Source organism: Chelonia mydas, chromosome 3 (genome assembly GCF_015237465.2).
Source record: "Chelonia mydas isolate rCheMyd1 chromosome 3, rCheMyd1.pri.v2, whole genome shotgun sequence".
NCBI lineage: Eukaryota > Metazoa > Chordata > Testudines > Cheloniidae > Chelonia > Chelonia mydas.
This window is the reverse complement of record NC_057851.1, coordinates 191455573-191483091: the sequence shown is the minus strand read 5'-3', so window position 1 is coordinate 191483091 and position 27519 is coordinate 191455573. Positions and strand designations below refer to the sequence as shown.

The following is a 27519-nucleotide window of genomic DNA, read 5'->3' as shown; positions in this document are numbered from 1 at the left end:
GCTGTGACCCTTATTGGTCATCTGCTTAGCAATGTTGTCTAAGTTTCTTATTGCGGTGGTTGGTTGCAAGAGCTTGCTGGACTGTCTCTTCTCCCCAGATGGTGAGGCGGTCAGGGATCCTGCCACAGCTCCAAGTAGCTGCACAAAGAATGGTGTAGTGTTGCTGGAATAATATTACTGTAATGATGATGGATTTGAATCTAGGAGCAAATGGACTGATCCTGGCCCTGTGTCAGGTGTTTAAATGGGAGAGGGGACATCTGGTCACCTTAACCCCAGAACACTGAGGGCATACTGGTAAACAGGCAGGTCAGTCATGGACTCCCACAAAGCCGTGTGGGATAGCAGTTGGATGACTGCGAAAATAGTGTGTAGAAGCATTGTGTGTACACGAACAATAGTTGACATCAAACATACTCCACTTAGAAGGCAGAGTGCAGAGTTGGCAGGAAATGGGGAGCTACAGTGCTTTAAGGGTTTGTGTCATGTGTTGGCAGACATTTTCAATGCAAACTAACATGAGTTAGTGTGGACTGACCTCCTGTTGTCTTCCCCGCTCCCAATGTAGACAAGTCCTTCATTCAAATTAACAATAGTAAAACAATAAGTGACTGGTACTGCTCCTGATGACATTGATGTATATACAACCCCTTCCCCCGCCGGGGCGTTTTTGGTTCTGAATGAGTAGCTTTAGAAAACAGACTTAATTACTTGTGTAAATGTGTAAAGCAGAATTTCGAAACTTTTTTTTTTGTTGCAGCTTTGCCTGAGCCACAGAATGTGAACACAATATGAACACATGGCATTTATGAAACTTTTTTCTTTCTTAAACCAAACTATCCAAAATACCCTATAACACCAGATAACTTGCTTTGACCAGCTCCTTTCAAAATATGTTGACTGGCTGTTTGGTAAGTCTTCCTAAGCCTGTTAGGTAAAGAGAGCGGTTTAGACATTCATAGACTATAACAAAATATTAAGAGCCTAAAGAACGTAAGTAATTTTGAAAAAGTTTAAATCTAAAGCTGAATCCCAAGCCCCACATCTGCTGCTGTTCTTCTGGTTCGTGGCTGGAAGTTGATTGTGAGCCAGTAGGAGAAGGCTCTATAGTGGTAGAGAGGATGACTGGAGACCTGGGGGGACAGTGCAGGAAGAGGCTATTTGTGGTGGCTGAGCTGGGGTTTCCAAAGTTACCTGTATGCAGTTGGGTCTGTTTTGATATGAGTAATGTAATGTGTTTTAATTACACCCTACCTGGCTCTGTGACATCAATCCCATTCAAACAAGAAAAACTACCTTGCTCCTTGGTACCAAAACTTGCCACCACTGGGCTGAGGCCAACAATATTAAGTTTTTAAGAAAACTCCATGTGTTTTCTAAACAGAGCGTTTGTTGAAGATGACCTTGGAGGACAGACGCAAAGAATATGTGAGGGAGCATGTTCCATTGAAAGACATTCCAACATGGATGGAAGAAACGAAAAGCAAGAACCAAAGTGACGGTATGTAAAGAGGATGTTGGGTGGGCAGGGACATGTAAAGAAATTAACTATATATATTTCTCTGTACATATAGGTAACATTATCTGCAGTCTAAGTTAATTGCATTATACTTAAAAAATTAATTCTGTATCCATAATGGCTTCTTAATTGTTGGGATTGAAAAATGGCACTTTTTCCTTGTGTTTAGCCTGCTAGGAGTTACATAATGTAGATAATTTTGGTCTTGGTTCTTAGTCAGTTGCAAATGCATGCAATCTACAGTATCTAGCATGGACCTAATTTTCCAATAATTCTGTCTAGAGTGTACCGATACCAGTGGCTTGATGCCCTTAAAAGACTTGGACTTTACAGCATTTCCTAAAGCATAAAATTCAGGATTTGTATGTGGGTGTGGAACTGAAGACCCTTTTTACAATCACTCTGCTGGCAGCCCCCTTTCAGCTTGATTCAGGGAAATCTAGTTGGAGAGCCTCCACATATTGCATTGATGGCAGTATTGTATGGGGAGAGGTGGTGTTTCTCAAGCAACCAGGTTCCAAATCATTTTGTGCTGTATTGGTTTCAACCAATACCTTGAATTTCACCTGAGAATCTATTGGTGGTCCGTACAAATTATGGAGTGCTGGTGTTATATGCTGTGTGTATATATAGGGTATTGCCTAAAGAGTAGGGGGCACTGGCTTCAGTTTTTAGATGTCTCAGCTTATGTAGAGTTGATTTACAGTAGCCTAGTCCTAAGGTGCTAAAGGCATAGGTAGTAGTAGCCAAGGCCTACATTTAAGGGATGTAATAGCACTCTATTTTAGTCTTTCTAGTCTATAGGTTTTAATACTGCATTGATATTATACTATCTGAGCACCTTCCTGTAGCATAGGGGTTCTCAAACTTCATTGCACCGTGACACCCCCCCCCCCCGCCCCCGACAACAAAAATTACTATATGACCCTAGGAGAGGGGACCAAAGCCTGAGCCCACCCAAGCCCTTGACCCTGCGGGGCGGGGGAGAAGCTGAAGCCCAAGGGCTTCATCCCCAGGCAGGGGAGCTGTAACCTGAACCTGCCACCCAGGGCTAAAGCCCTTTGGCATGGGGTTTGGCCCTGGGCGGTGGGGCTTGGGATTCAGCCCTGGGCACTAGCAAGTCTAAGCCAGCTCTGGTGACCCCATTAAAATGGGGTCGGGACCCACTTTGGGGTCCCCACCCACAGTTTGAGAAATGCTGCTGTAGTGCATTAAGCTGTGAGACAGTGCATTTGTCATGTGTTTTGGTTCTCATCTTCTCCCCAAGGGAGCAGCATGTGCAGTGTAGTCTCCTGTTTTGGTAGCTGTTTTAATGAACATATATGTTGCCATATGTTTAGAGAAGGCAAGATCAAAGAAATGCGCCTTGCACTTGGAGCCCAAAGTGATGAGGTTTATGTTGGCTTTTAGTTCCTGAGGGAGTTCATTTGTCAGTCTCTGACCAACCCCTAAAGAAAGTTTGTTTTCCCTTCCTCCCCCTCTTTGAGGCACATTTTACTCTTATTGTCCTATTGTGACAGAGGAGCGTAGTTATCAACCATGGTCTTCACCCCAGAGCTTTGGATGATCTTATAGATACCCTGGGCCTAGACCATGGAGTGCTTTGAAGATAAGCACAAAGACCTTGAACTTGATGGGAAATTCTATGGGAAGCCATTGTAGAGAGCAGAGGACAGGTTTGATGTATTCATGGTAAGATGTGCTATGTATTATGTATTAACTGGAGTTTGTATTATGTATTAACTGGAGTTTCCTAAGTGGTGAAGGTTTCATGCCCAGATATATTGTATTGTTGCAGTCCTGCTGAGAGGTGACAAAGGCATGCATAACTGAGTCCAGGTCTTCGTCCCAGGATGGGATGGAGTGTCTCAGCCAGCCGGAGTGGTAGAAAGCATTATTTGCCAATACTCTAGATAGGCACAGAAAGGGAAGAAGTGCTTGAGGGCCATACTGCTATGAGAGCATCCAGGAACAGCCAATGATTTGATAAGATGGTCAGATTGTAAACCTTGGTACTAAATAGCAAACTTCCTGATGCTGGTAGAATGTGCTCCAGTTCCTTTTCTTGTGTGGTGTGGTGGTTTAAAAAGTGTTCAGGAATATCACTTCTATCTTGTCCAAATTAATTCAGGTAGTTAGGCCTCATCTATGCCCGCTAATTAAGGCAAAAGGTCTGAACATCTGTGGACTCTATCCAATGTGCATATCAGGAGTTGGCTCATAAATATCATCACCTTACTTACATAAAAAAACACAAGTATCCAGACTACTCGGATTTGAATGTTTTACTATGAAATTGCCTCAACTGCCTCTTCTAGTTAATATTGATTAATTTAATTACAAGGCCAGATCTCCCATACCCACATGGAAGGGTCATGTCCCCTTTACCAGGTCTCCCTTTTCCTTTGCCCACCATGCCTCGGTTGGGGTCCCATTCAGGCAGATCCTGTCTACTGGAACACGGTGAGCAGCCTCTGTCATTGTTCTCCACACACTGCTCTCCTAGGATTGCCAACTTTCTAATCGCACAAAACCGAACACCCTAGCCCTGCTCCCCGCTCACTATATTCCCCCTCTCTTGGTGGCTCGCTGTCACTTACTTTCACTGGGCTGGGGCAGGGGGTTGGGGTGCTGGAGGGGGTGAGGGCTCTAACTGGGGGTGTGGGCTCCGGGGTGGGGCTGGGGATGACAGGTTTGGAGTGCAGGAGGGGGCTTCAGGCTGGAGGGTGGGGCTGAGGGATTCAGAGTGTGGGAGGGGGCTGCAGGCTGAGGTAGGGGATTGGGGTGCAGGAGAGGGTACGGGCTCTGGGCTGGGGGTGTGGGCTCTGGGAGGGGGCTGCAGGCTGAGGTAGGGGATTGGGGTGCAGGAGAGGGTACGGGCTCTGGGCTGGGGGTGTGGGCTCTGGGATGGGGCTGGGGATGAGGGGTTTGGGGTGTAGGAGGGGGCTATAGGTTTGGGGAAGGCTCAGGGCTGGGGTTGGGGCATGGGCTTACCTCAGGCGGCTCCCAGTCAGCAGTGCAGCAGGGCCAAGGCAGGCTCCCTGCCTGTCCTGACTCCGTGCTGCACCCTGGAAGTGGCCAGCAGCAGGTCCAGTTCTTAGGCTGGGGTCGGGGGGAGGGATCAGGAGGCTCTGTGCACTGCTCTCGCCTGCAGGCACTGCCTCCCACTGCCCCCAGTTCCTGGCCAGTGGCAGTGCGGAAATGATGCTTGGGGCGAGGGCAGTGCACGGAGCCCCCTGGCTCCCCCGCCTAGGAGCCAGACCTGCTGGCTGCTTCCGGGGCGCAGCACGGTGCCAGGACAAGTAGGGAGCCTGCCTTAGATCCGCAGTACCGCCAACTGGATTTTCAATGGCCCGGTGGGTGGTGCTGACCAGAGCTGCCAGGCTCCCTTTTCGACCGGGTGTTCCAGTCCAAAAGCAGATGCCTGGCAACCCTATGCTTTCCTGCAACCATAGATATGGGGCTTAGAATTCTGTCCTCAACCATTGTGAGATGGCTTAAAGTGATGACCTGGATGAATACGATGATTAAGGTAACTATAGATATGAAGGTTAAAACTCCTCTCACAAGCTTTGTCTCTGTTTAAATGTGAATCTGAAGCAGCCACTTGGAATGGTTTCAGGAACTGGGAGTCTCCTCTGGGTAATCTGGGTGACCCAACAGGTTTGCAGGCCCCAGTAACATATGGGTAGATGACTATACCATCTAGTCATCAATCCGTTCTCCATTATTTGAAATGGAGGTTCACATAAGAGGCTGAAATTTTTCAAATCTTCATATGGTTTGAGTGAATCTGTATTACAGTAGCACAGTAGTCCTCAGACTTTTCAGGGATGTGCGGCCCCCCCCCCCCCGTCTGTGCCAGGGGGCGGGGCTGAATCAGAGCTGAGAGTGGAGCGGGGTTGGATGGTCTCCCTCCCTGCTCCCGGGGGGGACTGGCCCGGGCCCCACTGCGCACCTCTAAATGTTCCTCAGTGCCCACCTAGGGAGGTGTGCCCCACAGTTTGAGGACCTCTGCAGTAACACATAGAGCCTCCTTTTGTGGTAGGCATTGAACATACACTTAAGTCAGTCCCTTCCTCAAGAGCTTACTGTCTACATAGTATTTCTTCGCATGTCCTTTTGTCTATCTTAATTTTATGCATGGAGAAATAATGCATGGAGACTGACTTTCCTAAGCTCATCTAGAAAAATCAGAGAGAGCTGGGAATCTTCCAAGGCTTAACCACAAGACCATTCTTCCTTTCTACACATTAAGCTATTTTCTGAACTTTACTAAACTTGAAAGTCAATGAGGCTTACAAATGCTGACTGTTAATGTCACTATCTTCTTTGCTTTCTGAGAGCATGATAGTATGACACTGTTCTGCATATTTGCTTCATGAAACCACTGTCTCACTTGACACAGGTTAGACAGCGTGCTAATCCCATTGGTGAATTTCACTTCTCCTGTATGTTTTGTCTATACAACATTGATTTTGCTTTCTTTCAGTTAGTGCTTAGTGTGCTGCAGAAATGCTGGAAGGCAAAAGCTGAGCTGAAACACTTTATTTCCCCCACTCTGTTTAAGCTTTTGTTACATTGTATATTTATGAGAAGATAATGTCTGCAGTTTCTTGCATTTAAATTTGTTTTATAAAAAAGCTGTGGAGGAAAAGTAACCTTTTAGAAAGATGGGCTGATACTCAATAAGCCAGATAATTCATTTAAAATGTGGAAAATATTAAGAGAAACATTTCTTATGAATGTGGTGGTTCACACTCTATGTAGTATAGCAAAGTCCCCTCCTCCCCCCAGTACTTGTACATTGATGCTATTCTGCAAAGCACTGAGTATATGTGAAAGTAGTACTTCTGAACTTAAATATTTAGAGTACAGAGTTTGGACCTTTTTTCTGACATAGAACTCTTGTTTTTTAAAGTAATTTTTCTTTAAACATAAATGTTGTGTTTCTACCTCCTTTTTGTTGTGAGTAATAAATTCTTCACAGCTCTAGATGTTTTGAAATATAGGATTTGACATATAGATTTTTGACTATACTTGGTTCATCATCTTCCTCTGAAACACCAGGAATTGTCAGGATGAGCACACACTTTAACCCAAATACATCTGACTAGTTGTGCTGCATAGCGTGTGCAGCAGTAATTCTTTCCTGGTAACCCAGCAGGTGAGTGGCTTATGACTAGATGTAATGAATAAATAAAGGCACTTCCAGCATTTTAAAAACTTTTTTTTTTGGTAGTACTGCAGTGTGTTAGGAACCCTTCCTAAACAACTCTTGTGATGTTTTGTGCCTTGAGATGTTCTCAGTCGAATGGCCCAGTATGTAGGGGCAAGGGCAACAACAAATGAGCACTTCTTTTTTCTTTGATATATGTTATATCTATTTTTATTCCATATTACTCTTCGAGCATGTCCGTCTCAGTTAGTATGTTGCTTAACGAAGTGGTTGCATGATTGAAAAAAAGGTGGAGGTTGTGCAGATGAGCTCAGAAGATCCTCCCATAGATGAGGGCCAAGGTGGAAAGTTAACTTCCTTCACTAATGAGCCTGGCCTCATCAGCAGAATAGTGTTAGTAGGGAAGGCTGAATAAATACAAGTGCTAGTTACTTGTTATAAAAGTCAGATGCTACTTACTACTACCTGAGATCTAACTGTAGTATTTGACTTACCACAGGCAGTGAATTCCACAGGCCACCAAGAAGCTGGGCAAAGTGACTTCCTTTTTATTCTAACTTTCTTGTCATTTAATTTTAAGAACTTCCTTTGACTGGGTAAGGTTAAAAAAGGAAGAACAGAGCAGCTTACTCATACAATCAAGTCTTTTCTAACCTGCTTCTCTTCTAGGCTAAATAATATTAATGTCTGCCGTCCTGTCATACAGGTCCTGCCATACCTCTAGCCCTCTTTGCCCATGTGTGGACCTTATTAATCTCTTTGGAATTTTTTTTTTTGAAGGTGATATGACCAAAACTGAATGCACTGATCCATTCTGTGTATTCTTCTTTAATATGTTGTCACTCACTTCATCTACAGTAGTTGCCAAGGGCAGGATGTAATAAAAACACATCTATGGGGCTTTCACAGCATAGAACAGTTTTTTTTTTTTTTTTTTTTTTTACCCACAGTACAGAAACCAATATTTTTAAAGTTACTTGGACAGAGATGGTTGATAGGATGCTATCTACTGAAAATATAGACATCGCCTAAAATGATAATATTGACTCTTGCCAAGCACTAGTAGGGATCAGAAAGTAGTTAAGATTCAGAGTCTGGTCAGTCACTAACTTCTCTTGAGTCATGGTAGTTATGATTATTTTGGTGTGAACACTTGTCCACCAGGGGCAGTACTGGGATCACCAGCTTGCTTTGCAAAAGCCATAAAACTGCTTCCAGATGGTAACTTCCCCTACCACGGAGATTGAACCAATGGATTTGAACCAATAACCCAAAAGTAAGAAACAATATATCTCATCACTAATGCTCTGAGCAATCCACTACAGCTCTTGATTTAAGATGGCCCACAGAATATGGACTCAACAGGTTTTTTTTTTGTTTTTTTTTTTGTTTTTTTTTTTGTTTTTGTTTTTTGTGTGTGTGTTTTTTGTGTGTGTTTTTTTTGTGTTTTTTTTTGTTTTTTTTTGTTTTTGTTTTTAAACACCCAGCATATTTCAGAAAAGAGATTTTTTTTCCTTTTGAAATTTACGTCTGTTTCTCTCTTTTAGCTTAGAAACATCCTAGCAGTGTCATCTTGAACTATTATAGTTAAGGCTTAATTCTCAATTTTGCATTGCATAAATTCAGCCATTTCCATTCATTGTGATAACTTCTATGTGACACTTCAGTCTGTTTTAAAATTGTAATCTGTTTTCTAGAATTCCTAAATGGATTAAGCTGCTTCTTCAGTTACAAAATGGTCAAAATAGATCTCTGTAGTTTCTCTGACATGCTCTAATGAGAATGGTTTGACTTTTAAATAAGGTCACCAATGCTGATTTTGTGCAGACTAATGTATTCAGGAAAATATTTGGGCCCCAGCAGTAGGGAGGGGTGGATGGGAAAAGAAGAGAACCCAACTCCATGGTGAACAGCTGATGTTTGTGAGCTCCCACTTTTTGCACTGGTCTCATTACTCTTTTCTTTGCCACAACCCTTTCCCTAATTCTCCTATCTCTGAATTGTAGTTATGCAGTCAGTGTTAAATAGCCATAGGGTTTTGTGCTGCCAGCAGTGGGGAATATGTTCTGTACCTGGGGATGAGGAATTTCCTTGTGCATACAACTGTAGTCAGGTGTCCGGGTTCTGGGGAATGGTACTTGCACCACTGGGTTTGTTGCTGGCTGGAAGACTTCCACAGCCAGAAAGATCCTTAGCCAGTAATCTGCTGTGTAGGGAAGCGGCCCTTCTCCAGAAGTCTCTCTTCGCAACTCATGAGGTTTATAGAGCTGTAAGGTCTGATCTTGGGTTTGAGGTTCTGCCTTGATTTCGTAGGTTGTTAACTGAGCTCCAGATTACAGCTATGTTAAGGTGTGGTCCATTGTCGGGGCTATAAATGAAACTTTCAAAAGTGGCTAATGGCTGATCTCCCAACTTGAGATCTGTTGTGCCTGAGTTGCAGAAGACCTGTGCTCCCATAACTGTCACTTACTAAGGTATAATGTATGTATCTATGGAATAAAAGACTGATGGGGCTGATCTTTTACGATTAGAGTGGAAATGGGGGATAATCTGACTTCATGGTGGTTAGATGTGCCCAATGAATTAATGGGATGTGGCTTGTTAACTGTAGCACTGTACGTTATAGACCAGTTGAAGTCCGTGAAGCAACACTGATTTACGCCAGGTGGAGAGCTGGCCCTATGTCTAGCTTTTAATGAATTGAGGTGGAGATGAAAGAGGGGAGTGGAGGTGGTTTGGGTTACTTCTAAAATGATTATCCATTTTGGAAGTGACTGTCTAAATGACACTTTTTTTCTGTGCAAAGCTGCTTGTTGGCCTGAATTTTCCATCCTGTCCAAGTTGTGCTCAACACAGGAATGTGGGAGAGGGACAGTGGTGGCAGCAGAGGTGGCTTTGTCATCTTTGTGATTGACTGTGTTCTGCAGCCATCCAGACAACTGCCTGCTCCCTGGCATAATTTATAGCGGTTTTCGGGATGTTTTAATTTACATTTGGCTACATGGGCCCCTAGGGACTATTGTAGCAATGGAATAGCCTATGGGCTGTGACTTGGAAGTAGCACAGAGCAGACACAAAGATTACATGACCTGAGAATCTCCTTCACGTACGTGTATGTGTGTTTTTATATAAGCTAGGTATGAAGGTGGGGATCTTTAACTTGCCTTTCTGCAAAAGGCATGTTAAGTTAAACTGGGAAACGGGGTCATGTATTTATCTGTCAAGGAGCCAGCAAATAGCTGAAAATAAGGGAATTTGAATGGGGAGCTGTTGGAGGAGAAGGAAGGCAAGCCTCTGTTCCTTAGGGGCAGTGAGTGAGTTCTTGACTGTGCTTGCTTGGGGCTTGTTTTGTTTTTTTTTTTTGGTTTGTTTTTCAGTTTTCAGAGGCTGGTGGGGTAGTGCACTTTGAGGGAAGCAGAGCCTTTAATCACAGCAGAGCCCTGATTAGGGGGCAGGGCTTTCCTGAGTTGCGGGGTGGGGGGGCTTTAAAGGCAGCCCAGAAGCCAGGCAGCAGCACAGGGGTCAGCAAATAAAGCTGAAAATAGGGGAGTTCAAATGGGAGTTTGCAAGAGGAGTTTGGGGGCGGGAGTAAGTGATGTTCTCTTCTCCTGCCACCACCGCCACCCTACCCCAACAGGAGCTTAGGAGGAAGGCTAGGAAGGCTAGAGGCAGCAGTGGTGGTGACCGAAGGAATGGAAGAGACAATGAATATAACTGGATGTGGAAGCTGCCTGGAGCAGATACCCCAAAAGATCTTCATTTGTATAAAGTGCCATCTGATAGAGCTGATGAAAGAGAAGATCCCAGTTTGGAGATGATGATAGAAACTATAGATGTGTTTTTGAAGGGGATTTGAGCAGAGGATGGAGGGGAGGTGAGAGGGGGCTGAAGGGAAAAGTCAAAACTTGCAGATGCTAACTGGACTGAAGAACTGTGAGGATAGACTGATAGATGAGGAAAGTGGCCTGTGGAAGCCTGTGACTATGAGAACCATGCAGAGGAAAAAACCAGCTAGTGAAGGAGAAATAAAGCTCAGTAACAGGTTTGCTGAGTTGGAAAATGAAGAGGCACAGAAGGCAGGAGGGCAAGGAAGAAGAGAAGAGCAGCTAGTCCTACAAGAAGAGGGTAAGAGTCAATGCAGATAGCCAGAGATCAGAGGATAGAAAATGGCTCTCAAAAGATTGCAAGGGAGAACAGAAGACAAGAGGATTTGCAGCCAGAAAAAACAGGAGGGGGAAGGCTGGAGAATTGCACCAACACCAGGAAGAGGCAGGTCTATGTGGTTGGGGACTCCTTACTAAGAAGAACAGATGGGCCTGTCACTGGAGGTGATCCAGAGAACAGAAATGTGTTCTGTCTGCTGGGAGTGAAGATACAGGATATGGACCTGAGGCTGAAGATCCTAATCAGAGCAGGAAGGAATCCACTGGTTGTCCTTCATGCAGGAACAAATGATACTGCTAGGTTCTTGCTGGAATGCATCCAGGGAGACTACACCAGTCTGGGGAAGACACTTAAAGAAACAGAGGCTTAGTTGATCTTCAGTGGGATTTGACGTGTCCCTAGAGGAGGAGAATGAAGGTGAGATAAGATTATGATGATCAACAGATGGCTCAGGCAGTGGTGCTATAAGGAGGGCTTTGGTATGTTCAGCCACTGAGAGGCATTCATGGACAGAGGACTGTTCTCATAGGATGGACTCACCAGTAGGGAAGGAAATAGACTTCTGCGGTAGAGGTTGGCACAACTGACTCAAAGAGTTTTAAACCAGGAACTTGGGGGAGACAATTGGGAGATGCTCATGTAATCTCCATTCATGATTCTGATACTGAGCGGGAGGAAAATCAAGTAAAAGAGGATACAGCAATGGAGAAAGGAGGGTAGGAGAACGGCTGTCAAGAGACAAGAGTGCCAGTAGCAATGGCACTAATATGCATGTGTTACTGGCAGTAGAATGACTGTACTTAATTGGGTGAGGAATCTGGGTAAAGTCAAGCAGAAACAACTAAGATGTCTGTACCCCAGTGTGAGGAGCCTGGGTAACAAAATGGAGGGACTACAACTGCTGGTTGAGGAAGTGAAACCAGATACTCTAGGGATAACGGAAACCTGGTGGAACAGTAGTCATGATTGGAATTCAGATAGTGAAGGGTATGTGCTGTTTGGGAAAGACAGAAATAAACATATAGGTGGTGGAGTAGCATTGTATGTTAATGATGAGGTAGACTGTAAAGAAGTTAGAAGTGTTGGTATGGATAAAATAGAATCTGAGTCAAAATCACATTTGGGGAGGGGAAGCCAACAGAGGTTCCACTAGGATGTTGGTTGGGGTCTGCTAACTGCCCTTAGGATCCAATTTGGATATGGATAGAGACCTCTTAAATATTTTTAACGAAATAAATACTACCGGGAATTGTGTGATTATGGGAGACTTCAGTTTCCCAAATATACATTTGAGGACAAATGCTACTAGTAATGGTAGGTCCCAGATATTCCTGGATATGATAGCTGTCAGATTTCATTGCTGAATAGTCATCAAACCAACAAGAGGTGGTGCCATTTTAGACTTAGTATTTTTGAGTAGCAAGGACCTCCTAGAAGAACTGGCAGTAGAGGACAGCCTTGGTCCGAGTGATCATGATCTAATTCCATTTAAACTTAATGGGAGGATAAGCAAAAATAGTCTGCAACTAGGGTCCTTGATTTCTAAAGGGCAAACCTTAAAACATTAAGGGAATTAGGGAAGTGGACTGGATTGAAGAGCTCAGTAATTCCAAGCTTCCTCCACATTCAGATCCTTAGTTTCTGCAACTTTCCCCAAGCAAGGGGGAAAATATTGTAGGTATGAGTTGCAGACCAAGCTGGAAGAGCAAGCGATCTCAAACAGGTTATTAAGAGAAAGCCGAAAGCCTACAAGGCATGGAAGTTGGGATGGATCAGCAAGGTAAGATACCTCTTGGAGGTCAGAAAATGTAGGGGAAAAATGGGAACTTTCAAAAGCCAAGCAGAATTGGACCTTGCAAAGGAAATTAAAATCAATAGTAAAAGGTTCTATAGCTATATAAACAAAAAGAAAACTAGGAAAGAAGTGAGACTGCTAAGCACTGAGGCTGGGGTCTAGATTAAAGATAATCTAGGCATGTTCCAACACCTAAACAAACTCTTTGCCTGACTTTTTAATAAAGGTAATGAGGAGCATAAGGGTAGTGGCAGGGTGGCTAATGGAAATGAGGATATGGAAGTAGAAATTACCACATCTGAGGTGGAAGTCAAACTCAAACAGTGTAATGGGACCAAATTTGGAGGCATGAATAATCTTCATCCAAGAATATTAAAGGAATTGGCACATGATGAAATTTCAAGCCCAATAGTAAGGATTTTTTAATGAATCCATAAACTCTGGGGTCAAAGAGAAAGTAGTTAAGAACACAGAGAGAAACTGCAACTGGGATAAAATACAACATGGTTTTGCAAAAGGTAGATCATGCCAGACCAACCTGATCTTTCTATCTTTCTATGTTTCTATGCATGCCCCCTATCTATGCAGCAGGGGGAATAGATGACTGGCTCTGTGTACTCCAACTCACTGTTATAACCTGTATCTAAAAGTTGTCATGTAATATGTTGCTGGAAGACTCATAACTAATGGATCATTAATAGGGTTACCAGATAGCAACTGTAAAAAAACGGGACGGGGGGTGGGGGGTAATAGGCGTCTATATAAGAAAAAGTCCCCAAAATGGGACTGTCCCTTCAAAAACAGGACATCTGGTCATCCTAATCATTAATATTCTTGTTTGGTGTAAGTACAGTGAACCCACAAAATATTATACAGATGTGCTGGCATTATGACTAAAATATGCTTTAACCATGTATGTCAGGGAAATTGATCAAGTTTTTCCCAGACAAAGGAATATGGTTCTGCGTGCTTGAATGTGTCTCACATGTAAATTTGAGCAAGGTGTGACCAAAGACCAAGAAAAGCATGGTGGGCAAATAAAGCCGGGGTGCAAGTGATCTCTTAACAGTCTCGGTGAGGTCTGGAGGCTGCACCCTCAGGAAGCCTTCCTGCCTCTTGAAGCAGGGTCAATGAACTTTGCAAGAGATGATTTTCAAAGGTTTACTGGACAGCAAAGAGAGGAGCAGAGACCCCCTAAGTTATCCTTGAGGAGATGAGGAAGACCAGTGCCTTGAACTCTGTGGGGATCCTGACTAAGAGCTAGTGAGTTTTTGCTTGAAAAGGAAGATTGGTGAGGAAACTACCTTGAACTGAGACTGTAGCTTGGTAAGTTAGATCTTAGCCATTAGAAAGCATATTTTAATTTTGTTTGTTTTTACTGTCTTTATCCATTATACTTGAACTGATTTAAAACCTACCTCTTCTTGGTTAATAAACTTGTACTTTTTATCTAAACCACCTCTGTGCTTTGACTGAATTGAAGAGGTTAACTCTAGTCAAGATAAGAAGCTGCTGTTCTGTCTCTTTAAAGGAGCAGCAAATTTAAATTCTGTGAGTGTTCCTGGAGAAGGCTGGACACTGCAAAAATACAGTTTTGGGGAAATTCAGGACTGGGGAGTAGTGTTGGGGTCATTCTGCAAACAGTAGCTGGTGGTGGAAGTCAAGGTGTATGACCCGTATGCTGGCTGTTGGTGTCTGGGATGTGAGCCACAGCAGCATAGCATTTAAAGCACTCAGGGTTGCAGGGCAGTTGGTGACACTGCCTCCTTACTGGTCTGGAAGTGACTTGAGAAGTGACTGATGGGGTTTATCTCAAAGATGGATATTAATAGTGCAGATTGGTACTTTTGTTCTTGATTAGTTTCACTTGAAAGGAGGCTTAACTTGTTAACTCTTCTAATTCGGTGGCATTATAGACTTCTGATGGCAACTGGTACACTACCATCTTCTGTCTTGCTGCTTCCCTATCTGGGGTTGGAGCCTTTTATAGCCTTCTCCAAAACTGATGATCGTTTGTCCGGCTGTCGGGCAGATTGCTCTCTGAAGTACACTGATATCTGGTCCATGTATTCTAGGTTGATTTTCTCTCTCTCTCTCTCTGTCCATCTACAATCAGAGCCATCCTACAGATATGGCTTTCTAGTGTATGAATATGTTCATCCCAGTGTCGCCTAGCCTCCCTCAATTGTCTTCTGCTGGAGTCACCCACTTTAGGCCCATTGCAACTTAATTTTGTTTTGTATCGTGGAGTGTCCAACCATTTGACCATTGCAATATTTTCATTTCCATGGTGGAGAGCATGCTCATTTTCTTTCTGGTGGCTGGCTAAGTCTCTATTCTGTATATTAAAAGGGGTTTAACTAACAGTTTTATACGCTCTACCTTTTAACTTTATTGGCATCTTTTTGTCACATAGAACCAAAGCAGCTTCAGCTGCTTGCACCAAACAGCTTTAGTACGATGATAGACACCATTATCAGCAACCATTGATCCTAGATATTTAAATATTTTCACTCTTCTAAACTCAAATATAATAGCCATGGTCTTACCAATGTTCACTTTGAAGTCCAGCCTGCTCAAAACTACATTGCCATTGTTCAGAGCTGGCTTTCAGGGTGTCTCAATCTTTCGCACATATTGCTGTTATCTGTGAACAGCATGGTCCAAGACATCTTTCATATATTCTCTCATCACATCCATGCCAACCTCAAACAAAAGAATTTCAACACTGACCCCTAATGCAGGCCAACGCTTACTGGAAATTCTCTATTGTAGTCCCATTTAGTCTTGATTTTGATAGTCACTCTATCATATATACCCTGGATAGGATGCACATATCATTTTGGCACACTCTGCACTGCAAAGTCCACCAAGTTAGTTCTCTTGGTACACACCTTCTCTAGGTCCACAAAGACCCTACCAATTGCCATCTCTTTTCTCAGAACTTCTCCATGAGGATTCATAGTGCAAATATGGCATCAACTGTGCTCCTTCCTGCCATAAATCCAAGCTGATCATTCCAAATTTCAACCATTCCACACACTTACTAGTCTTCTCCCATACTTTCAAAGTATGTCTGTCAGCTTAATTGGGTGATAGCACACAGCATAGCATCTCCTTCATGTTTAAAAGTTGGCACCAGAAAGCTTTTAAGCCAGTTAATCCACTACTCTTTCTCAAGAATATAATTGAACAAACTCGTGAAATACTTTTTATGCCTTCCCTTTCCAACAACTTCACTACATACCCTGGTACTTCATTGGGCCCAGGTGCTTTCTCTGTTTGGTTTTTCCTAAGTGTCTCTGCAACCTCTTCCTTCTGTATGGAATACATCATGCCCCAGTTAGACTTACGTGTTGTTAATTTCTGTTTTGATTCTCCTCGTTCATCACTTTCAAAATAATCACTCCAAACTTTTTGAACTCACCATTTGTTTGCAATATACTAAATTTATAAGAACATAAGAATGGCCATACTTGGTCAGACCAATGGTCCATCTAGCTCAGTATCCTGTCTTCCGACAGTGGCCAGATGCTTCAGAGAGAATGAACAGAACAGGGCAGTGATCTAGTGATTCATCTCCTGTCATCTAGTCCCAGCAATTAGCAGTGAAAGGCTTAGGGACTCCCAGATCATAGGGTTGCATCCCAGACTATCTTGGTTAATAGCCATTGATGGCGCTATCTTCCATGAACTTACCAAATTCTTTTTTGAACCCAGTTCTAGTTTCGGCCTTCACAACATCCCCTGGCAGTGAGTTCCACAAGTTGACTCTGCGTTTGGTGAAGTACTTCCTTAGGTTTATTTTAAACCTGCTGCCTATTAATTTCTTTGGGTGACATCTAGTTCTTGTGTTTTTATGTGAAGGGGTAAATAACACTTCCTTATTCACCTTCTCCACACCATTCATGATTTTAGAGACCTCTATTGTATCCCCCCTCAGTCATCCTTTTTTTTTCTCAGCTGAACAGTCCGTCATTTTTCTCTCTTCATACAGAAGCTGTTCCATACTCCTAATCACTCTTATTGCCTTTTTCTGTACCTTTTCTAATTCTATTAACTTTTTTGAGATTGGGTGACCCAGAACTGCAGTATTCAGGGTGTGGGCGTACCATGGATTTATATAGAGGCATTATATCATCTATGCCTTTCTTAATAGATCCTAACTTTCTGTTAGCTTTTTTGGTTGCTGCTGCACATCAGGTGGATGTTTTCAGAGAACTATCCATAATGACTCCAAGATCTAACAGCTAATTTAGACTCTCTCATTTTGCATGTATAGTTGGGATCATGTTTTCCAATCTGCATTACTTTGCATTTATCAACATAGAATTTCATCTGCTATTTTGTTCCCAGCCAGCCAATTTACTGAGATCCCTTTGTAAATCTTTGCAGTCAGCGTTGGGCTTCACTATCTTGAGTAATTTGGTATTGTCAGCAAACTTTGCCAGCTCACTGTTTTATCTTTTTTCCAGATCATTTATGAATATGTTGAATAACACAGGTCCCTGTAAAGATCATTAGGCAACTTTGCTATTTATCTCTCTCCATTTTGAAAACTGACCATTACTCCTATCCTTTGTTTCCTGTCTTTTTTTTTTTTTTTTTTTTTAACCAGTTACTGCTTAGTAAGACGGAAGGTTCTCTCATCTCAGGACTGCTTACTTTGCTTAAAGAGTCTTTAGTGAGGGACCTTGTCAAAGACTTCCTCAAAGTCCAAATACACTACATACGCTGGATCACCGTGTCCACATGTTTGTTTGACCCTCTCAAAAATCCAATAGATTGGTGAGGCATGATTTTCCTTTATAAAAACCATGTTGACTCTTCCCCAACAAATCGTGTTCATCATGTGACAGGTAATTCTGTTCTTTTCTGTAGCTTCAACCAGTTTGCCTGGCACTGAAGTTAAGATCACTGGCCTGTAACTGCTGAGATCACCTCTGGAGCCTTCTTTAAAAATTGGGGTTACATAAGCCATCCTCCAGTCATCTGGTACAGAGGCTGATTGAAGCAATAGGCTACATACTGCAGTTTAAGGACTGAGTTTGTAATTCTATTCTAGTACTCCCTTTTTACTTGATCATTGCTTTCTCAGACTTGCTTCTTTTGAACCAAGGTTTTCTAGGTGTAATCTCCACTCAAAGGTAACTTTAGCTAAAAGTTAAAAAATTAAGTTGGCTTCCCCCCTTTTCTTTTTGGGGACCTCTGGTGGATTTGTGTATGGGGTTCAGTGAGGAAACGAAGGACAAGGATGAAACTACGGAAGTCCTATATAAAGCCTGGGTAACTGGGCTTTGGGCTGTCTCAGAGTAAAGGTTGGTTTAGATGAATTTTCACCCCTCCACCTCCCTAAAAAGAGACAGGGTGTGAAGATGGGCAGCACAGTGGTTCAACAGTTGCCACTCCAGCCCACTAGATAGAAATTGGCTGCTCCCTTGCACAGGGGCATGTGCAGCAATTTAAATTTAGCTACTTTTGGCAGGGCACATTAAACATATACACATTAAACCATATCAACACGTGCACATACACCATATGCATAGAAATAAAAAGCAGTACATTCGCTATTTCAGTGAAATCCATGTGCCATGGAGCCATCTGAATAAATGTATCCACAAGTACTTGGCTGCAGTAGGGCCACAGAGCTCCTCCATCCCTGGCGGGGAGAGCGAGTGAGCTCCTCCAGCCCTGGGGCTGGAGGAGTTCTGAGCCCCCCTGATTATTGTAGGGGGCATGCCCCTGCTTGTCCCCATTGTGATCGCCCCTGCCCCTACATGTTCCTATTCTTGGACCTCTAACTGATTCATTATGACAGTAGATGAGTGACTCCTCCCTGGGCTTCTTACAGTATCCCCTTCGGAATGGCATATTTAAAGCATAGGAGAACCTGTCTCTCCATCTGGTAGAGGTTCCTTTCTGACCAGGGGGTTGTCTACAGCATGAAAGTCATCTGTCGGGGCTCTAGCAATGGACTGAAGTCACCTTGTATCCTGGCCGTCTGGGTAGGGGGACAAATGGAATGACAATAGGAAAGATGTATGACAGCTCTCAGATTCTTCCTCGTGTCTGGACGCCCTAAAACATTTATATCTGCCTAATAGTTACTCTGTGGTAGTCCATATTTGTTGCTCTCCTAACAGGAGTATGTTCGTACAACTTGGAGCCAGCTAAAATCTGAGTTGAGCCTCAGAAGACTAACTTGAATTCAGGGTTTTCATGATATCTTTTTGACTCTGTAGAAAAGCAAGGGGTTTTGGGTTTGTTTTTTTTTTTTTTTTTTTTTTTTTGGTTCTCAAGAACAAACCATCTTTCTTTTTGTATGTTGGAGTTCTGACTTGTATTAAGGCCTGAAAATGAAGTCCCAGCCATAGTGAGAGTCCTGTAAATATTTTGAGGGGATAGGAAAGCCACACTCAGGTGGTGGTTACACTTCTGTAGTCCTCTACCACTGGTGGGAATTGAAAGCAAGTACTGAGTGGTAACAGATTTTACAACATGCCTTCTTAGCTTTCTAAAAGTATACACAAAAACAAGGAGAAGAGAAGACTTGGTTATAAATATAAGGCTATATACAGGATTAATTACTTATGGAACTTGGTATCTTAAACTGGCTGTACAAGACATCATCCAAAAATAAAATGAAAGACTATTTTAATATTCAATAAGCAAGATAAGAATGCAAGTTGTTATCTGAATAGGATAATTGATCCATCTAATTGAGTAACCGAATTCTTGTAATACATGACATTTCAGAGCACATTAAAATCCCACCCCACTGACTTCATCCAACCAATTCTAGAACATGACCGCTGACCCAGATTTCTTCTCATAAGCCTACCAAGAAATCAGTGTATTTTGAAATATGAAGATAGCACAGCTGTGAATTGCCTTAAACTAACGTGGGGGAAGAGAGATTCAAATGTGATTTATTGACTCAAGTCAGATAGTGACATGCTTCTTTTGGGCCATCGCTGCATTTATCTTGCTGTGCTGCCTTTGTGTAAAACGTGGTGCTCTTTTTCAGTTGCTGGGAGAGTGAAGAGAAATGTCTTGCTCCTAGGGTGCAAAGGCTGGTCCAAAAGGAATAATTGGAAGTAAAGTTGCCCACTACTGTCTTACAGTAGAAGATAGGACACAAGATGTGCCTCCTTTCCTCACCAAAAGTGATAGAGCCGGGTACCAGTCTATCATCAGGGTTTCAGTAGTGATCATCTTTACTTTGTTTGTTTGAGCAAGCTTTTGTGCCACATAGAGCTGCCAGCACCTCATACCACCATGCCAGCACCTCATACAACGACAAATGTAAAGCTGTTTAAAGGGTTTTATGCCCAGCTTTAGTGGGCTGGCCCCATTCTTTCATTTCCACAGCAGAACCACTGTGGAATAGTTTGCCTGGACTTGATGTTCTTTAGCAGCATCTGCAAGAAAAGAAGCAGTGTAATAACTTAACCTCAGTTTTTCAGGATCCTGTTGAGTACTAGGAGTAAGAGTGGGTGACTTTCCACTCTAACCCTCAGTTCCCCTCATTGGCTTGAGAGGGACCCTAGTCACCTATTCAGACTCTAGTCCCTGAACCATGTTTCTGACTTGTATTTCAGATAACTGCTGATTCAGCTTTCAGTGTGGCATTTTTATTATTTCCTGAGAACAGATTAGTCAACTTCAACTCTTGTTTATATGAGTAATTTAACACCTTTTAAAAATCGTGTTGAAATACTGCAGTGATTTCCCACAGCAGTGAATTTCCCAGGTCAATTCTAAACCTAATTGAAAAACATTCTTTCCATTTTGAACTTGATGATTTGAAGTCCATCTGCTGTTTGACTTAAGTTTACAAGAGGCTCTATAATAGCATCAAATCAGGTTTGGGTATACTTCCATTTTTAAAATATATTAAATCCCTATCATATCCTCTTAGTACTGACAGATGGAGTTATTACACCTGTCACAAACAGCCCATGCTTCTATTAATTTTCATGTCGGATGTATACAACAACTCAAACTGAAGGCAGTATAAAGTTATGTGATGTGCTGTCTACTGCTTTATTGGTTCTGAGTAAGCCATTTTTATGTTATGAATCACTTAAGTTCCTGCTGGTCTCCTACCTCTGCTGCACCTTGCTCAGCCATGCAGCCCACCCTGCCTGCCTGCTACTGTGGTCCTAATGCCAGGAAGCCTGCTCCAGGTGGTGTCACTGAGCCTGCAATCCTGTAGGGTGCAGGGGCAGGCGCTGAGCACCTTGGTCTTCTGCCAATGCTGCTGGGCCCGATCCTGCACTGCCCCCTTTTTAACACCCCCTCCCCCACCCCCGCTGGCTCTGCAACCGGGGCAGGAGTCCCTTCTGCCCCAGCCTAGTTACCGCCCTTAGGATGTCACATGGGCTGCAGCTATGTGATGAGTGGGCTGCAAGTAGGCTGTGGGTTGAGAACCACTGTTATGGAGACTTCACTGGTTGCGTTAGCTGATCTCCTGATGATGAGGAAGTCCATGTTTCATCCTTTTTAGGACTTGGTTACCTTGTGTGCTGTTGGACCACCTGTGTACCCTAATGTGGGTAGAAAGGGGTAACATTTGACAGGCTCCATTCCCTTTGAGAGATTCAAGAGGATAATATTGGCCAGTTATTTCTTTACCCCAAGGGGACTCTTCCATTCTGTCACCCCTTTAGTTCAGTGTGTATGCGGGGTAGTTTAGGAGAAATACTGAGGAAAAGTTCAGTCCTCAGCAGAACAATGCTGTCTCTAAATTCTAGATTTCAATATCATATGCCTGGTGGTGCAGCTGAGCTGCTTGTGTGGTTCATAACAAATACAGCGTTTTGTCTGATAGCTAGCTGATATAGAAATGAGGTAACGCTTACAGGCTTGGTGAAAACAGAAGTGGTGAAACTGTTTTCAATAAAACTAACACGATCAGCTTTTAAAACTCTCTACTCAGATGTTCTGCCTACTACTGTTTACAAGTGACAGATTACTGTAACTGAAAGATTAAGAAAACGTTGTTTTACTTTTGGCAGCATATTTAGTATGGCTGGTTTTACTCCTGTACAGAGCTGTTTGCTTTGTTGCTTTGTGAAGAGCCACTCAAACAGCAAAAGACAATATTTTCATTTTAAAAAAGTAGGGTGCGTGATGGTTGGCCGAGATACTATGCCTCTCTGTGTGATGAGGTCCTACCTACTTTGATCTATCACCAAGTTGACCTCAGGCGCTCAACCTTTGAAGCTGGTAGAGCACAGCAACTTGCTTACTATAGAGGACACAGTAAGGCAAACATATCACACTAACTTTTTTTCTTTGAAGGAGGTGGGCCTAGATATAGTTTGTTCATGTCACCTTGCGATTATACTTCTGTAATGTGCTGTCCATGGGGCTTAAAATTATTCTGGAAACTTAAGCTAGTGAAGATTCCTCCTGCCTGCTTACAAAGTAGTGTTTCCTCCAGGAAGCACATTATTCTGTGCTCATTGTCTTACCAGGGTGCCAATTCATCTTTGATTTCACTTAATGGTATATTAATCTGGGGAGTTCTAAACTGTTTAGGACCTACCTATCTGAAAGCTCATCTCTTATGTTGCCATTCCCCGTCTTCTTTCCCCAAGCTTTTGAGAAGGGAATGCTGTAGGGAAAATGGACACTTGGCTATTTACTAGGGGAGGAGAGTCTCCAACATACTAAAGTCTAGAGAATTGCACAGGCACATATTTATAAGCCTAATTTTCTTTTTAAAGGCTAAAGCTAAACCTTAGTGTTCTAAACTATCATGAAGTAGTCAGTGGCAGAATTCTGCTTATTTCAAAATTAATCACGGGAGCACAAGAGAAAAATGGTCTGGTAATTTACATCTCTGGCACCCAAATTGTTATCAAACTAAAAGGGAATAAAAATACATTGTAGGTATAGAACCCTTTTAAACTATCACAGCATGGATTGGAGATTATGTAGTATTTGTCCTTGGAGCACATATTTAATGAAAATATCATTTTAGCACTTAATACAAATTGGCTTATGCCATCCAATCACATATTTACCTGCAGCTAACCAGAAAAACCAGTCTGAAGTAAGTAGATGTGATCTATGACATTTAAGAGTAATTATGAAAGTTGCAACTGTGCCATCCCTAAATCAGAGCTGATCCTTGTGCCTTGTGACTGGAATGGTCTACTTAAAACTCACTAGAATTTTTTTAAAGCTAGGGTAAGTTATCTACACCTGTGAAAGGAGGCTCTGCCCAAGGAAATATCTCAAGCTTTTCTTACAGAGCTCCTACCTCATTTTTCCATTGTGAGCATATGTGGGGGAAACAGGTTTTATCCCCTTGTTAAAAAACATTATAGGCCAATCCTATTCTCGGATGACCTACAGGAGAGCAGGGCCATCTGCAGAGAGAATTTCCACATCCGCTCAGGAACCTTGCAAGCCCCCTTATCCCCAGTTCCTACCATACAGTTCCCCTGTGGGTGTGGGTGCCTTAGTGGTGGTGGAAAGGGGCAAGGATTGCTCTGAGGGAAGTATTTGTTCCTCTGCTATGGTGTGAGGTTTTCCTGACTTCACAGCTCTGTAACTCACTAAGTCTGATGCTTCCAGGGCCTTAATACTGTCAGCAGCAGCAGAGTGCAAAACTTTCTTGCTCGCCATTAGCTGCACCTGCATCTGCTTGAAAAATTCTGGTGGTTTGTCCTTGTGGTGTTTATATTTGCTTCCAAGTGTCTGTGTAGAAAGAGATGGTTTTAGATTATTTGACAGGGCTTCACCACATAACACACACTGCAGCTGAGGGTATTCACTGTCTCCAGTCTGAGTAAATCCCATTTCGATGTACTTTTCGTCATATTTGTCTCTTTGATACCAGGGACAAAACAGGATCTATATCAATGTTTCGCTTCACAGGCTGAGATCCGCGTGTTGTCTGACCAGCGATTTCAGAAAGCGCACTGGTACTGGCAAGATAAACTTCATCACTTCGCTTCTCATCACTGATACCTTGTGTGTTGTTAACATTACCTGTTTTTAGCCATCTCTCTGTCACTGTTATGTACAGATATAGTTATGTGATGTATGCAACCAGAAAAGAAAAAGTGAATAAGTTCTGAGCTCAGTTAGACTGGACGGTTGCTGGGCAACTGAATCCATGCTGTATGGTGAACAGAGGTGAGGGCTCTGTACATCAGCATCTCTGTATATCTGTTCTCATTGGTACATCTTGAAGTAAATTAACTACTGTATTTTATATAACAAATTCCCACAGTTTTAAAGCTTTGTCTGAGTACCCTATTATGGAAATGCGATAAATAAACTACTTAATAAATAAAACCCCCCATTACACAATTTCTCCTGCATACTCCCTAGACATGTCTTGTGATGTGCATTCTGCAGTTTGGGAATCCCTGGCTAGAAGGCCGGGGAAGGACTACCATGGAGAAGGCTGATGTTAAAAACCCTCTTCATGCTTTCTGTTCATGGAGGATCCTCTGTGCACAGATCTGGTCATGATGTGTATATATATGTATCTTCTCTTAAATCCAGGGCTGTTAGTGACTCTTATATTATGGGACGCTTGCAACAAAACCCATTGCATGTGTAGCTTCAGGATGTGATTTGAGTTAAATGATTGGTTTATAAACAGTGATCGATCCAGCGTCAGGAAGGTGTGAGACAGGTTTTTAAACTTTTGCCTAAATAAAAGGCAGTAGAATTGCATAAAGAAGTCAAGGAGGAGTTGGAGATCTTGAAATATATACTTTGTATAGGAACAGCAAGAGTATATACTATTGGTCTTGATAAAATTTGACTTAATGTCTGTGTGCAAATACATTAACAAGACTAATATTAGTATTTATAATAGCTTTATAAATGTGACAGATGCAAGTAAACTTATTTCTAGAACTGATTTGCCTTTGTAAGTTCCCAGCCTATTTTGTACTTTCTTTTCTAGTAAACAGTTTGATTTGGCCTTGACGTATTTAAGGAGAGGGCTGTGTAGCTGGCAAAAAACTTGTCTTGAAATTAATTGTTGAAGTATTTTCATCTCTGCTCAGGGAAGATTGTATTCCTACATATCTCATGTGCGAGCAGAATGTTAGTGCTTCTGTGATGATGGTGAAATACTTTCTATGCAGGTATTTAGTCTCAGTTTTGAGATCTATGTGACTACTCTTCTCCAATGGACACCCCAGTAAAGCTGGAGAAATACATTTAGAAGAAACATGGTTTCAATTTTAGTGATCTGAAATGGGTGAATTGAATGAAAATGAATTTTAGATCACTTTTTTGGATATAGCCTTGCCAGAAAATTTCTTGCAGCATTTTCTTCAATAAGATTTTCCCTTTTTTTTGAGAGATGTTCAGTGCAGCAGGATACAGTAAAAATTAAAAACACCCTCAAAAATCTGAAATGGGATGAGTTAAAGGCTTACACATTGAGAACACCTCTTTTAGTGCACTCTAATCACTAGTTGTTTTGAAAAGGAGGGGGAGAAGGAAGAAGTTCTTGCAGGTTCCAAACTGAACATCCATGTAAGTAATCCAATGTCATATGTGCCATTTTCTGTTTGTTTAGCGAAACAAAGTCTAGTGGACATCTGTTTGTTCTTGCTCTGCCCATATTGCCCTTCTCTTTTGGCTCGCTCCTTATCTTCAAATATAAGTTGCTCGTCTTCACTTTCAAGGCTGTGCAGAGCATATTCTACCTTCCCTATCTTCTCTCATTTGTTATCGAAAAGTCAGCTCATGCTTCCAATTGTCCCATAATGCCAAACTCATCACCTACTTGCTAATTTTCCAACAAGCATCATTGTGCTTTCTCCTGTGCTGCCTCTTGCCTGTGGGAGGAACTCCTCATAAATATCAACAATTTCACTTCACTGTTCCCCATATCTCTCCTTAAAACTCTTCTTTGCCATGATGCTTACAAAAAACTTGATAATGGCTAGGTGGCTGGAGTATTGAGACAACTGGCAACCATGCTAATCAGTATTCTCACTATTTTCTTATACTCCACTGTCTGTCTCCATCTCTTGTCTGGTGTCTTACGCATAGACTGTAAGCTCTTTGGGACATGGACTGTCTTCTGTTCTGTGTTTATACAGTGCCTAGCACCATAGGGTCCTGGTCCATGGCTAGGGCTTCTAGGTGCTACAATAACGTAAATAACTAACAATAATATTAGAACACATAGCAACTTTTGTGATGTATAGCTACATAATATTTTAAGAGGTAAGATTACTAGAAACAGTCTGTCAAGGATCCTTCCCCACTCTGAACTCCTAGGGTACAGATGTGGGGACCTGCATGAAAACCCCCCTAAGCTTATTTTTACCAGCTTAGGTTAAAACTTCCCCAAGGTACAAACTATTTTACCTTTTGTCCCTTGACCTTATTGCTGCCATCACCAAGCGCCTAACAAAAATAACAGGGAAAGAGCCCACTTGGAAACGTCTTTCCCCCCAAAATATCCCCCCAAGCCCTACACCCCGTTTCCTGAGGAAGGCTTGATAAAAATCCTCACCAATTTGCATAGGTGAACACAGACCCAAACCCTGGGATCTTAAGAACAATGAAAAAGCATTCAGGTTCTTAAAAGAAGAATTTTAATTAAAGAAAAAGTAAAAGAATCACCTCTGTAAAATCAGGATGGTAAATACCTTGCAGGGTAATCAGATTCAAAACATAGAGAATCCCTGTAGGCAAAACCGTAAGTTACAAAAAGACACAAAAACAGAAATATACATTCCATTCAGCACAACCTATTTTATCAGCCATTTAAACAAAACAGAATCTAACGCATCTCTAACTAGATTGCTTATTAACTCTTTACAGGAGTTCTGACCTGCATTTCTGCTCTGGTCTTGACAAAAGCAACACTCAGACAGAGAGAACCCTTTGTTTCCGCCCACTCCAGCTTTGAAAGTGTCTTGTCTCCTCATTGGTCATTTCGGTCAGGTGCCAGCGAGGTTATCTTATTAGCTTCTTAACCCTTTACAGGTGAAAGGGTTTTTCCTCTGGCCAGGAGGGATTTAAAGGTGTTTACCCTTCCCTTTATATTTATGATACAGTCATAAACATTAGAGAGTAACTTGGCTATATAATTTCAGAAACTCCACTCTCCCTAAGCTGCTTGTTTCCGTATAACTATCCAGGTTTTTGCTTTATCTTTTTGTGCAGCTTCTTTGTCTAAAGTCAGTTATTTCCCTAACCCTGCAAATTAACTGTCATCCGGGAAGAGAGGGTGTTTTCCAGATTCTTCATTTCACACTGCTCACATCAGATTTTTAGACAAGCTATCCACTGTAAAAATGTCTAGTTTGGAGATTGCGTGATCGAGAATCAAGTGATTGAGATTGTATGGTGGGGTTTTTTTTAAAACCCGGTTAACTAATTTGGGTGTTTGCGCTATGACAATTCAGTTAACATTTAGAAAGAACTAAATTACACGGCTATGTTTTGGGCAGTTGAGCTTTTTTGCTGGCATTGCACATGTGTACAAACTCCCACTGGAGTGTATCAGTGTGAAAACAGAAGTTTAAATCCTACTTCCCAACAGTCTCATTGCAAGCAAGATAGTTCTTAATACTCCTATTTGTCCTGAATAGCTAGAGTAAGGAAGTTAGTTTTGGTTGCAGTTAATGTCTTTGATCACCATGGACTCAGCAGCTGGAGATATGTCTATGCTACAGCTGGGAGGTGTGATTTCCAGTTCATACATTGCGGCTAGGGCTAGCCACCTGACATTGGATCCAGGGGGTCAGGCAGGCTTGGATGTGGGTGGCTAGCCTGAGCTGCTGCCAGTGCAGCAAGGTCTATGCTGCTGTTTTTAGCATGCTCACTTGAGCTGAGCTAGCCAGTAGGTTTACCTGCAAT

General features: G+C 42.4%; 1 protein-coding gene across 3 annotated transcripts in view; it reads left to right on the top strand.

The window, feature by feature from the left end:
• MACROD2 (mono-ADP ribosylhydrolase 2) overlaps nt 1-27519 on the top strand; it is a 1293068-nt gene that overhangs the window by 17445 nt on the left and 1248104 nt on the right. For all 3 annotated transcript variants that reach the window (XM_043544021.1, XM_027828001.3, XM_037896105.2), the window contains exon 2: nt 1385-1501. In XM_043544021.1, the coding sequence (XP_043399956.1) occupies nt 1385-1501 (117 nt within the window). The remainder of the gene's footprint in view (nt 1-1384; nt 1502-27519) is intronic.